This window comes from Odontomachus brunneus, unplaced genomic scaffold (assembly GCF_010583005.1).
Source record: "Odontomachus brunneus isolate Ranch 3 - 2012 unplaced genomic scaffold, Obru_v1 Obru_scaffold_036, whole genome shotgun sequence".
In the NCBI taxonomy this organism is placed as follows: Eukaryota; Metazoa; Arthropoda; class Insecta; order Hymenoptera; family Formicidae; genus Odontomachus; species Odontomachus brunneus.
Genome location: NW_022639486.1, coordinates 206,643 through 219,917, shown reverse-complemented (window position 1 = coordinate 219,917; position 13,275 = coordinate 206,643). Strand labels below are relative to the sequence as shown.

The 13,275-nt window shown below is 35.0% G+C and overlaps 1 protein-coding gene across 4 annotated transcripts; it reads left to right on the top strand.

Annotated features, from left to right (window-relative positions):
• The first annotated feature begins 521 nt into the window (after positions 1-521).
• On the top strand, positions 522-7,849 carry LOC116843810 (uncharacterized protein MAL13P1.304-like). 4 transcript variants are annotated; one of them, XM_032814580.1, is made up of 14 exons: positions 522-828; positions 1,184-1,254; positions 1,410-1,548; positions 1,701-1,878; positions 1,993-2,106; positions 2,176-2,415; positions 2,625-5,618; positions 5,704-5,818; positions 5,969-6,176; positions 6,316-6,499; positions 6,842-7,000; positions 7,072-7,224; positions 7,451-7,543; positions 7,614-7,849. In XM_032814580.1, the coding sequence occupies exons 1-14, from the start codon at positions 787-789 to the stop codon at positions 7,826-7,828; spliced, it is 4,905 nt and encodes a 1,634-aa protein (XP_032670471.1). In that variant the 5' UTR covers positions 522-786; the 3' UTR covers positions 7,829-7,849. The 4 variants fall into 4 exon arrangements, with proteins under 4 accessions (XP_032670471.1, XP_032670472.1, XP_032670470.1 ...); XM_032814581.1 differs by having other exon boundaries at positions 523-775; positions 2,622-5,618; XM_032814579.1 differs by having other exon boundaries at positions 523-828; positions 2,622-5,618.
• The last annotated feature ends 5,426 nt before the right edge of the window (positions 7,850-13,275 follow it).

Sequence of the window (13,275 nt, the reverse complement as noted above, 5' to 3'; positions counted from 1 at the left end):
TTTGAAAAATGCGTTGCTTATCGAATGGGACTATTTCAATCAAAATAAACAACAAGGAAGATTAATATTTATCTAACAGTTCCTGAAAATGGATGAAAATGCACCATCAAAACAGAATATTTATATCCAGCAAGCAATCTGGCACGAAAACAAGCATCATGTATTGCTGGCTTTATTCTATCTTTGTTATACGTGGTCTAAATATTTTTCAGGATAGGTTAAAAATGTATTATCTATTGCTGAATTGTCTCAGTACAATACAGAAAAAAATATTAGCTAGATGTTGTTTATAGCTATCACTATCTCGATTCCTCGTTAAAAAAAGTACTCTAAGCTTGTAGCAGAGATTGGAACTAATTTACAGAAATAACGGGTTCAATCCACTAGACGCTACAAATGCTTTAAAGCGCGATCCACTAGACCATACAAAACGTTTGTAGTGCCTAATGGATCGCGTTTATAGTGGAAATTCGCGGTTCAATTGTAGTCGTAGTCGAAATAAATTGAGTTCGAGTAATCGATTACATGAGTGAAAGTTGATCGATTACCGGCGAAAAGTATCAATAAGCGATAAACAGACGCTGTTCTAAATAATTAAAATAGCGTGAAAATGCCAAAATTTACTCGTTCCACGTGCTTTATGTCTGACAGTGGATAAAGGTATCACAACAGAGTGCCAGTCTATAGTTTGAAGAAGAAGAGGGAGGGAACGTGGAAACGTGCGTCGTGCCGAAATTTCCTCATATCTACCGCATTTAGCTTCATATTTCTGCAGGTCAATACAGAATGGATCATAACAATTACATGCAAATCTTCTCTGATACTATTGTAAGCATTGTGCAATTAGATATAGGTGTAATCAATTTGCGCATTAGTGTGTATAGGTAGAGTAAGGAGAGGTTATGTTTATTAAACCGACCTTGTATTCTAGACGACGAATGTTTTCCTAAAGTTTTTTTTAATAATGGGTATTCGTTTATTTCATAATCATTTATTCTCATTTTTATTTAATCTCATACTTTTTACTTTTATTTTACTCAAGTATATTAAAATATATCGTAAGATATAACCTCGTTTAGTGTATTTGTGATACTTCTATAATATTTTCGAGAAATATAAAAATAGTAAATGATAATATATATGCAATATAAAAAAATAAGAAGTAATTAATTAAAAATTTCAGGAGAATGTGTTTCAACCAGAAAAAACAAAGGATACACTTATATTGATGAAACAGAAAATATGGAAAACAAAGTAAGTATATTCTGTGTAATTTTATATATTTTTAAGATTGTTTTATGCATTTTTCGTATATATACAAATATATATTTAAATTATCAAAGTCAATTATTTTGCTAAAAAGATATTGATTGATGTTTTCATGAGAATAAAATTTATATATATTTCAGTGATTTAATAAAACAATATACTGACAAAACAAAAGATGTTGAACGTTTGAAATTGAATTTGGAAACTATAAAGAAAGAGAACAAACATGTAATGTGTAATTTTAAATCTGTTATGGATAAGTCAAAGGAATTAGAACTTGTAAGTAAGAAGATATATTGTTATACTAATTTAAATTACTAATTAATGTACTCTTAAATTATTTTTATTATTTATTATTATTGCTATATATTAATTTATTAATATAAATTTATTCAGCAGAATTATATCAATAATATAACATTTGATTGTAGAATATTACAAAGATTAAACAAGAAAATAATGAACTTAAGAACAATATAAAAGAATGTGAAGTATTGGGAGCTGCTGATAAACAAAATATACAACAATTAACTTGTAAAATAAAAGAAATGGAAGATGAATATTCTGCTAAAATGATGGAGTTTGACTTGCAAAAAACTTCCTTTGAAGGTAACAACAAATAAAACTTAGTTTCTTTCATTGCATATCATCTAATTGATATAAAAAGCAAAACTAAAATTGTTCCTTGCATTTTTAATCAGAGGATTCATTTTTCCTTTATAGATGAAATAAAAAAGTTGGAGCATGAGTTAAAAATTTTAAAGAAATCAGAAGTCAAGAAAAACAAAAGTAATGTTACTGCATCAATTGATAGCAATACTATTAAACCAAGTACGAGTAAGTACAAAAACGCAAACAAATAATTCTTTGTTATCACATAATTACTGTGTACATTTACATTTTTAGAAACTAAATCAAGTTCAGATATTGGTATCAATGTATCATTGGATGACATCAAATTAAATACTAAACCTGAAGTGCAAGAAAAAAATATAATGACCGATGAATTTTATCATTTGGAAGATGATCCATATCCATTATTTTGTGCAAAGTGCACTACCCATTTGTACCCACTACCAATTGAACAAATTTGCCAAACAATGAGTGTGTGCCCAGATTTAATTGAGCCATTGTCTCCATTATCTGGTAAGTAAATATTTCGACAGTTGCAGTCTACTGATTGTCTGCAATCACGATTTGCATAGTATTTATAAAAAAAAAATAAATTGCATTATCTTTATAGAAGTTAACTCGATACAATCATATTAACTTATATATTTTTTTTTGTCTTGTATATATTCTTATTATGCCTTTCTTTTCCTCTTATATTCTTAATTTTTATGTTTCAATAGAAGAATCAGGACATTTAGATGAAAATATCCAAAATAAAAAATTAAAATATGCAGGAAAAAATATTCCAAATAAACAATCACAGCATTCTCATAAAAATACTCAAGATAAGGAACAAGAATGTTCAAATAGAAATGTTCCAAATGAAGAATCAGGATGTTCAGATAAAAACAAAACAGTTCCTATTTCTAAAGTATTATCTTCATCACACCTACCGATACCAATTGATTACAATTCAGTAGATGACACACATGATCTGCAATTTGAATCGAGAAATTCGTCTATTACAGCACAAGACCTAGTGAATGTAAAACTTAAGGACGAAAATCACATTAAGTATAAGACAACTGTAACGGATCTATCCTGTAATCCAAACTTAATGACTAAGCATTCTTCATCAATTAGAAACCTGGAAAAAACTATTCAGTTGTTGAAACGTAAAATGAAGAATCAAGTACAAAAAACGAAGAAACATTTACAAAAAATGACGAAAAGAATAAATAAGAAACACTGTTGCCATCGTATCGCTACAAATTGTAATGTTGTTGCTTCGCAAGTAAATTCGGATTTACTTGCCAATATCTGCAAGAGTGCGATAGAGTTCATACTCGATAATAGAAAGGAAGTGCTTCCTAAAAAGGAAGATCATGAAAGCGGACGGAGTACTAAGCCAAAAAAACCACGTAAATGTAACATGAAAAAGGTGAAACTAAAACGATTAAATAATCTTAAAAGCGAATCCTCGTGGAAAGTTGAACACCTTCATAAAACGATTTCACTACAGGATGTGCAAGATGTAGTTTCCACGAACCATGAAGACACTTTACCAGTTATTAATCAGTTATCTATTGCAGAGACAACTACTAATCAGTCTGATTTATCTGATAAAACTTTTTCAGTTCATTCGACAGAAGACAGATTTGCAGACGTGGAATCTATTGCAAAAGTGAAGCCTGGAAATGGAGTCCTTACAGAAATGGAGTCGGTTGCAAAAGTGCAATCTGTTATAGATAATTCTACGATATTGCATATAAGCACTGACGAGACACATATGAATGTTTCACCAAATGCAAATAATATAGTAAATACTATAGAATCTGTTGATACTAGTTATACTGCAACTGAAATGACACTTTCGTCATCTTACAATGAAAGCTCCATTAATTGTCCTAATGATAATATTGATGATACAATTACAAGAAGAAGCACACACACACAAGTCTCTAACAATAAGAAAAAATCCGACAATCTACTGATGAAAAATCTTAGGAACTTGAAGAGGAAAATGAATTTAACCGTACGTTCAAATAAACAGTTGAAGATTGAAACCTGCTCTAGTAACAGTTGCGAATTTTATGAGCCGGTGAGAAAACGACGAATCGCGCATACCTCAAAAACGCCGTTTTCTCAATCGGATAATGAAAAGAATTCTATTCACCATAGAATGGGACGTATAGTTGAATCTGAAGTACTCGTAAATCCCTCACTAAATACACAGACATCAAAAGATTGTACATCGATTAAACTAAAAACCGATTGTACGATGAGTGACAAACGCATCACAAACAACTTTGTCAAATCTACCTCAACACATAGATTATTCAATGAGAAACCTTCGATAAAGAGCAATGTATTTTTTACGAAGACTGAAGATTCTTTTGATAAAAACAATATTTCTTCACTCGTTAACAGCACTGCACAATCGTCATCAGTAAGCGCAGCTAACGTCTTGATTGACTCGAACACTATTAATAACGGCACTACATCAACGAAGACAACAATAAGGACATTCAACAACTGCAACGAGTCTGAAATATCACGTGATAATATCCTACCCAACACGACAAACAATGAGGAGTCTAATAGATACGCATTACCTAATGTTTCCTGTGAAGATTCGGAAAATTATAAAGTTACTGATACAGTCGAGGCTACGTGCGATACATCGCCGCGCGTTACATCCCATCATTTAGTTGTACCTACATTAAAGTTTCTTACGAATAAGAGTTATGACTATGAGAAAGACGTGGGGAAAGATACACATACTGAAATGTCAAAGAAGCGAGTTACTGAAGATCAAACGTTAGACACTCAAATTCAAGGAGATCATTTATCGGTTAACAGCGAGGAAAATTGTGCAATAAGTAAAGATAAACAGAACACTGTCGATTACATCGGAATAGATGCTGATAGAAGGTCTGTGAAGGAAGATTTACATTCATCATCATTGAAAAAGAAAAATATCGAAAATTATATTAATGATGATAAGACAAGGAAATCTCATGACAAAATAAATATTGAAACGGAAAAGAAAGAAATCTGTGTTAATAATAAAGAAACTAGAATATTACATCTCGAGATGTCTGAGTGTACAGAGAAAAGCATAGAAATCACTCATGTTGATAATGACGATGACGATAATGATGATAACTTAAAAAATGAACGGGTTAGTGATATCAGGGATAATGATATGAATATTGATATAAAAAATGATGATGTCAAGGATAACGATAGTGATACGAATAATGATATAAAAAATGACGATGTAAAAGACAATGATGGCGATATGAATAATGATATAAAAAATAATGTCAAGGATAACGATAATGATACGAATAATGATATAATAAATAACGATGTAAAAGATAATGATGGCAATATGAATAATGATATAAAAAATAATGACGTCGATGATGGTGTTATGAATAATGATATAAAAAGTGATGATGATAGGGATGATGATATTGATACAAATAATGATATAAAAATTGACATAAAAAATGATGTTAAAGATAACAATAGTGAAACGAGTAGTGATATAAAAAATGCTGATGTCAAGGATGATAACGGTAATGTAAATAATACAGATGAAGATGTCGACAAAATTCTAACGCCAAAGGATCAATTATTTAAATACATTGAGAATAATATTAAAAGAGGCGTGAAAAGATTTATATATAAAAAAAGGAAGAAGGCGCGTAGCACTACTGAATGTGCAGGTAAGTAACGAACAATTGCGAAATATGATTTCATTATAAATATCACGTTACATTCGCGTTAGTGCCACGTTATGTTGTGTTTCAGGTACATTTGTAACAAAACAATTGACGAGACTTATGAAAAGTAACTGGCAAGATTGTGTACATGACGACGTTGTAGAGAAATTACATAGTATTTGTGGACCTCGTATTATAGCCAAGTTAGTGCAATGCTTTTTTCACAATCTATCGTAAATACTTATATATTTAATTACTTCAGACACAAATGTACATGTACGAGAAAGATATTTCTACATAATTTTGCTTAGATCGTTCTAACTAAATTAACACGCATTTCCCGATTCTTTCAGATATATAATTGAGTTCTTAACGCAGTATTGTAATAATAACCGTATCGATATGGACAATTCATTCACTCCACCGGCGCCAGTAATGTCAAGATGCGAACAAAAAATTATAATGCTTTTGATTGATTTAGAGCGGTTGAAACCAACGGTCATTGCTTTCATACGAGCTGGTATCCAGTATAACTTATTTAAACTAAGTAATAAATTAAAGGTGTGTACTTTGTGGATATTATTTTTATTAATTGCACTCGTGTGATAAAAAGGGGAAGAAGTAAAGCAAGATGATTGTCATTTATTTACGCGACACGGTAAAATCGATATTAACGTTAACATTTTTGCATTTTTCGTAGGCTTCAGAAGTTGAAATATTCACTAGGATATACGTTGCACTGGCACGTCTGCAGAATGACAGGGAAGCCGTGCGCATCATGTGCTGCGACGCTCTCTACTGCATGGGTTTCCGTGCCATAAACGTTTTGTATATGGCTTTAACGAGCTGGCCCGAAATTTTTCCACATGTCAACGATTACAAAGGTATGCGCTGCGGCGCATATTGAGAAAATTTATCCGTTTCACTTCGATGACTGAAATATCGCCGGGGATCGATATATTTCAATCTCACATGTCTGACACATGTGACAAATTAGTAAAAAAATTTTGTTCGATTTTCGAGCCGAATTTGATTTTGTTCAATGGAAACAAATCGCTCGCCCTTACCGAGTAATTACTGTAGTTATTTATGTTCCTGGCAATATTAATATATCTTTTACGTAGTTCTATCATAGAAAGTAGCCGGTTTGTTATCGATAAAATCAGAAAATGGAACCGAAGAGTTTCGACTAAAGAATTTTTATTGTTATTGTATTATTATCGCAGGACTGTTACCAAAGTGCATGGCCTTTCTCATCTTGCAACAAAACGACACTGCTTACATGAAGTTATCATCATTGAAGATGCTTATAACGAAACATTACCTATATTCTCAGGAAATGAAACTCGACGATATTATCGATGAGCTTATGACCGCTCTCGCAGGTATGTTTATCTTTCGCGCTGTCTCTATCTGTATGATATAACAATCGCGAATTACATTAAATACATTACAGAAACACCACAAGACGGTTTAGAGATGGCCATTATACTTGTTGCGAAAAGAAACGGTCCAGATTGGGCGTACAAGAATATTATTAAAACTCCTTTATTGCCAATGATCATTTTCCGGAAATATCCTTGCATGTATAGTGCATTTTCTTTATTAGGTATGTTCATCTTTCGTCTAGGAATATATTTCCGACAAATCGGTTGAAGATTTGCGTATCGTATCTGTTAATTAAAAGACGAAGAGTTACTTGGCTTCTCCTTATTATGATGTGGATAAAGTGGAAATTATGATATACAAATATCTAGATACGATATGTGTCAAATTTAAAAATGTCTAAATCGGAATTCAAAATTAATAACACTAAGTGTATTGAATATTTGCAGGGAAACTTATGCGTTCATTTCCAGTGACACCTTTGGATGTCAACGTAAAGAATATCAGCAAACAACTCTCGGATCTTCTTGCATCCGGCGAATGTAATATATTTTGTATGAAAAAACTGATCACTCAAAGCGCACGTATGTAACCTCGTTTGTTTTTAAATAGTTTCAGATAATGAACAAGAAGGAATGGCGTCTGCGTTGCTTAATCTCTCCAGACAGGAATTTGACGAGGTTACAACGGCTGTGATAAAATGGGAACCGAAAAGTTCTTTAAGACCGAGTACTATCGCACAAATAGAGGCACTTATATGGTCGCATACTCCAGCATTTTGGAAGACATATGTAAACAGGAAAAAATTTGTTAAAAAAAATTCATAATAAAATGATATTCTAACTGTGTACCTGAAATATAATTCAAAACCAGAAACAAGATAATTTTAATTCAAAACCAGAAACAAGATATTCTAGATTGATCTCACTCTTTTCAATTCAAGTTCTTCATAAATAACCGATATATAGACATGAAAATTTCGCGATCTTAATAAATAATATTTGATAGATTGACTTGAGTTTGATTCACGTTGAATTTGGTCTACTCATAACGCTAACCGATTCCTGTAATCAACCAGATAAAACTGCAGTGAGAGACAAAGTGAAACATTAGCTAACATTAAGCTGTATCTTGGTCTTGGAGCAGTACACTTTCTGGGATTGTGATGAACGTGTTAAATCGTAAGTACAAATTATATCTATTCTTCAAGCATCATTTGGATATACTGCGAGCGTACACAACGTTGCTCCGGATACGGTGGAATAAATGTTAGTATAATAAGGCATATAGAGTGTGACAGTGAAGCGCATTAATGCGTCGGTACACATGATACTTAAAGATTTCGAAACAAGATTACAGGTTTTTATTTTTTAATATAATAATAATAAAAGTAATCATAATATAGTAATAATATTAATAATGATAATAGATAATATAATAATAATAATAGATAATATTCAACATATCTCGTAAGCTTCCATCCGCAGAGCACGCTAAGTTAATACATGTACATGGTTTCTTTACAAAAATAATAACAATGTTTCGATGTAACATTGCCGATCGGTGACATCTTTTTTTTTCTTTTTGTTTAGCTAATATGTCATTTAGCACTTTCCTTTGGATCAATTCCTATTTTTCTTCCTTCTCTCGCTCGCGCGCGCGCGATTTGCGCGTGCGTTCGCTCTCACTTCTAAACAATTAATCGTTTTAGTTAATTGATGTCTTTGGTACATTAACAACGGACAGCATACTATGGAATAACGGTTTGGTATCTCGGACGGGGTACCCACCATCCGCCGTCGTAAAGTGCGCGTATGAAGACGCTCGCGTGAACTGGACATTGCACGAAGAAGATTCTCCATTTCGGGATATTCAATCGTGAGAAAGTGTGACGCTGAATAAAAACACAAAAGAATTCAGATATCTTGAAAAATTCGCAATACGGAGTCTCGAAGAAAATTCAGCAAAAGGTCGACAATATTCGCGCGCGCGTGTTTGTATATGTATGTGTGTGTGTGTGTGTGTGTGTGTGTGCAACGACGGAATAATTAACAAGTGTACAAACGTTATTGATGAATAATCTTATCGTTTTAATATAAACCAGAAAGACATAACTAATCGGTGTTAATTAACATAAGAAATATTACACATTACTTTGCAGATTGTGAATTGTAATAACATTTCGGCGAATAGAGACTACGCTTTGCTCGGTGTTGTATCATCTCTTTCTCTCGGCGGTCTTGTGCCGTTTGTCACACGCTAGAATCCTCGCCCGCCACGCTAAGGATTCTCAACGAAAACGTAAGTTTCGGTAAGCGATAATGAAGAAGAGATTATGCGTAATGTTTCCTATTTTTTCTTTTTTTTTTTTTTTTATTATTTTAGAACGTATCGCTCGTTAGATTGTGAGTTACGTCGTGGCTCTAGGAACAAGAAATTCTGCATCTGAATTTTTACAATATTCGACAATAATGAATATTGCGTGTCTTTTCTTTTTTTTTCGTATTGTGACAAGCCGTGATGTCGTTTCGTGATGCTTGTTGTCTTGTATTTAACTCAACATGACTCGCTAGAAACAATTTTATTCGGCGAAACTGTATCGCAAGAGCAGCTTTCTGTGTGATGCTTTCTGTGATGTGATGCGGCACGGAAAGAGAAACTGCGCCCGCGTGTGTCATCGCACACGACGACACCTCGGTTGCCGTTTCTTTTCGCGATCTTCTTCGCGCGGGATACGAAACGCGACGCTGTTTGATGTACTGAAATGTCATCAGTAGTAGTACATTAAAGTCGGTCGTCACGCTAAATATACTCTTCCGAAGCTGGTTTATCGCTGTGCTCCCTATGACCACTATAATTTACACGATGTAAATCATTATAAGGTTCTCGTCTGACTGGCTAATTTGGCCGAGAATTAGGAAAAAGCATTATCTTAAGAAAAATACCACTTAAACATCGGACGATACGAAAGAAACTAGGTGTTTTCGAGTATCCACTCGAATCTCCTCGATCCTTTTGACGCGCTGATTCTTCTTTTGGTAGGTTCCCCTTTTTGCGAGTATAAGGAAAGACCCTTAACTTTACCGAGACAGATGCGCGTTGTTTTGCAAAATTTGTCTCTACTACGCTTGATCTACTGCACATTTTTGATTTTACATCAGTGGCGCGCAAGGAGACATCGGTTTTCATGACTCGCGAGTCCAGGACGTTTGTAATTTCATTACTTATAGCTACATATAGCTACCTACAGCTTACAATGGTCGTACTAATCCTGAGTTAGTCTTCAAACTGAGAACAAGCGCCAATTTCTTTCCTTTCGTGTCATCCGATAGCTCTCTGCCTGTCACACGCATTCCGGATTTAAATGCGACACAATGCACACAATCACGCATTCCATTCTCAGCATTTGTTTCGATACTGTGTGTCTCATACATTTCTCTCTCGCTCTTCTCAAACAAGTCCTTATAAATAATTTTACCGATACAAAGTAATAATAATAATTTCTAATACAATAACCGATAGTCATAATAATATATAATATTAATGAATAATAATAGTAATAATAAATTAGGAACCACGTACAATATGAAATATGGGAAATTAAATTAGAATACGCTACTAACTCGTTTTTCGAGGACTATTTATAAATTATAAGATACACGATTTGTATTCGCTTTTGTAGATGCTTAGGCCACGCTTTTCTTTCTTATTCGAAGTTTCCTCTCTCTCTCTCTCTCTCTCTCTCTTTCTTTTCCCTATTGCTGTAGTAAGTAGAAATTTCAGGGACAGTCCAAAAAGAGAAAGTCGTTTGTCGTTATCGTTATCGAATGTGTCTCGAAGCGACGAGCGACGGGTGGATGATCAATGCGAAAAAGAGGTGGAACGAAGCGTTTATAGAAGCTTTCCTTTGTTCTTCTTTTTACTCGAGTATCTACAAATATACAAATTACCGCTGAATCGTCGTTTAATGTTTTCACCGTTAGATGCGTTTCTTTTCCTTTTAGCGAATTATATAATTACAAAAATATGTATTTTCGATTTTTAAAGCGCAGTGCGCGCATCGTGATGCAACGACGTACGACGAAAGTGTTGTCTTCTTTTTTTTTTTTTTTTTTAGTCGGGGTTGTCGACGATCCGGGATTGCTCTTTAACGTAGAATAATTTATTATTTACAAGAAGTGAGTCAAGATGAAATGACGGAGGCCCAGCCTCGTACACACTGTGAAGTATCTCCAAATACACATATTGATCCCATTCTATCGCGTTGTTAACATACCACTTTTAATGCGATATAAATATCAAGCGATAATCCACACAAAAGTTGAAAAGATTCGAATGAGGAAAAAAAGAAAAAAAAAGAAAATAATCGCAAAGTTACTTGTGAACGAATCTCTATTGCAATTGCGCATGTGATCGGAGATAATTTGAATCTTTCATCTAAACGAGTAAGGCTGAACGAAACGGGAAATATCGAGGGGTATAAGTGACTCGGCAACGTAACCGAATTTTCTTTTCTTTCGATTTTGCCAAACAATCGAACTTTCTTCGGCGTTGGAATTCACTTATCTCACGCGCTGGAAAGGTATTATAGTGAGCAACAAGTAATTAATCGGCTTCAGTGTCTCGCGGAACGACATGTATATATATACATGTACGCAATCATGTGCATATATACGTGATTCAACAGTCATCTCTTTCAAAACGCGAACGGCAGAAAAATTTCCAAAGGTTTCTGTTCCGAAGCATAGCGGGTAAGGTGCGAATCGCTCAGCTCGTTCTACCGTGAAGTCGGTGAAGCCCAATTTGCGCTAGCAATTGTCGCACCGCTGATTTTCTTATATTCGTTGCAGCCTACTACTCGTTCTATCGCTCTCTAGTGGCGCGTTTCGCTTTGTATCCTTACCGCTCTCGGTCACACGGCTATGGAAATGAAGTTCAAATCACTATAAGTACGTCATTACGTGCCTAAGACCTGGCAGGCGAGCAAACGATACTTCTCGTTCACTTCTCCGGAGGATCGAGCGTGTACATGAGTGAGGGAATGTGTGTGTGTGTGTGTATGTGTAGAGGGAGGGGCAAAAAGTGTGTTCGAGAAAATATCATGTCAATGCGTAACAGTACAACGCCGGATGGCGATCTGACGTCAATAGATTTTCTAACGGTTCGGTAAACAGATAATAGCGTCTCTATTAATCGCAGCGACGGCGTAACGTGTGCCTCTCTCGCGCGCGCGCGCGTGTGTTTGTGTTTATGTGTGCTTAGGGAACTATTTCGTTCTCTGGTAAGAAGACGTCGGATTTAATCTAGATCTAATTTTCTTAGAGACCTCTACGTAAGACACATACGTTGATTAATCCTTTGATACTGGTGGTATGGTCAGTCGCATTTACTACGAAGATTCTTTGGAAGAGCTCTGTGTGAGAATTGTAACAGCGCGAATTATAACAGTAGTAACCGCGATATGTCATCGGACTTGTGTGCCCCGTAAGTTACAGGATTGTGTTGCACATCATATCGCGAGAGCTCCCGATTTCACCCGCTGTCTTGCGGGAATGAGGAGTCGACGATCTGAAATCTCTCATGAGGGGAGTCCCTCGCGTTGGGGTTATCACGTTACGTTAAATAGCACGCACCAAGCATCAAAGGTTTCGCCTTGTCTACCGCTCTAGCGTGTTTCAGCTATCAATTTCGTGCTGCACTAGAAGAGAGTTCTTCGTCTCGCTAGCGCGTGTCGGCGTCCTGCGCTCGTAACACGCGGGTAACGATTCGGACGACGCTCGTCGCGGACTTCTCGCGCGTATCTTTACGCGTATCTTTACATAGAAGAGAGAAATCGATCGATTTGATCTTTATTCTTTTTTTTTTCACTTTTTTATTTTTTTCTCTTTAATCAGCTAAGTTTCCTGCTTCTTACGAACGAGAATAGAAAGGCACTACTTTTGCAGCTGGTGTATATGTGTGTATGTGTATGTGTACGTTTTCTTTTTCTCTTCTGTTAACGAACAAATTAATGACGATGAGACGATACTAATGCTCGCAAGGAAACGACATTCGATGTGATTACGAGGAAAAGTCTCAATGGAAACGCTTCGTTTTTCTTTTCCCTTTCTTCTCTCACGCGATACTTTTTTCTCGTGCGAGGTTTTCTTACTTCCCGTTTTTGAGGGGCGATTGTTCAACAAAGAGACGCTGAATAACGCGTGACGTCTGACGCTGGAAGGAATAACACACACGCGACAATCGACGAGCGTCGAACGCCCCCTCAATGAAACGG

Coding starts and splice junctions, on each gene's coding strand:
- LOC116843810 (XM_032814579.1), top strand. CDS start 787: ATGGATCATAACAATTACATGCAAATCTTCTCTGATACTATT. Junction 1,879..1,992: donor GCAAAAAACTTCCTTTGAAG/GTAACAACAAAT, acceptor TTTCCTTTATAG/ATGAAATAAAAAAGTTGGAG. Junction 6,500..6,841: donor ACATGTCAACGATTACAAAG/GTATGCGCTGCG, acceptor TTATTATCGCAG/GACTGTTACCAAAGTGCATG.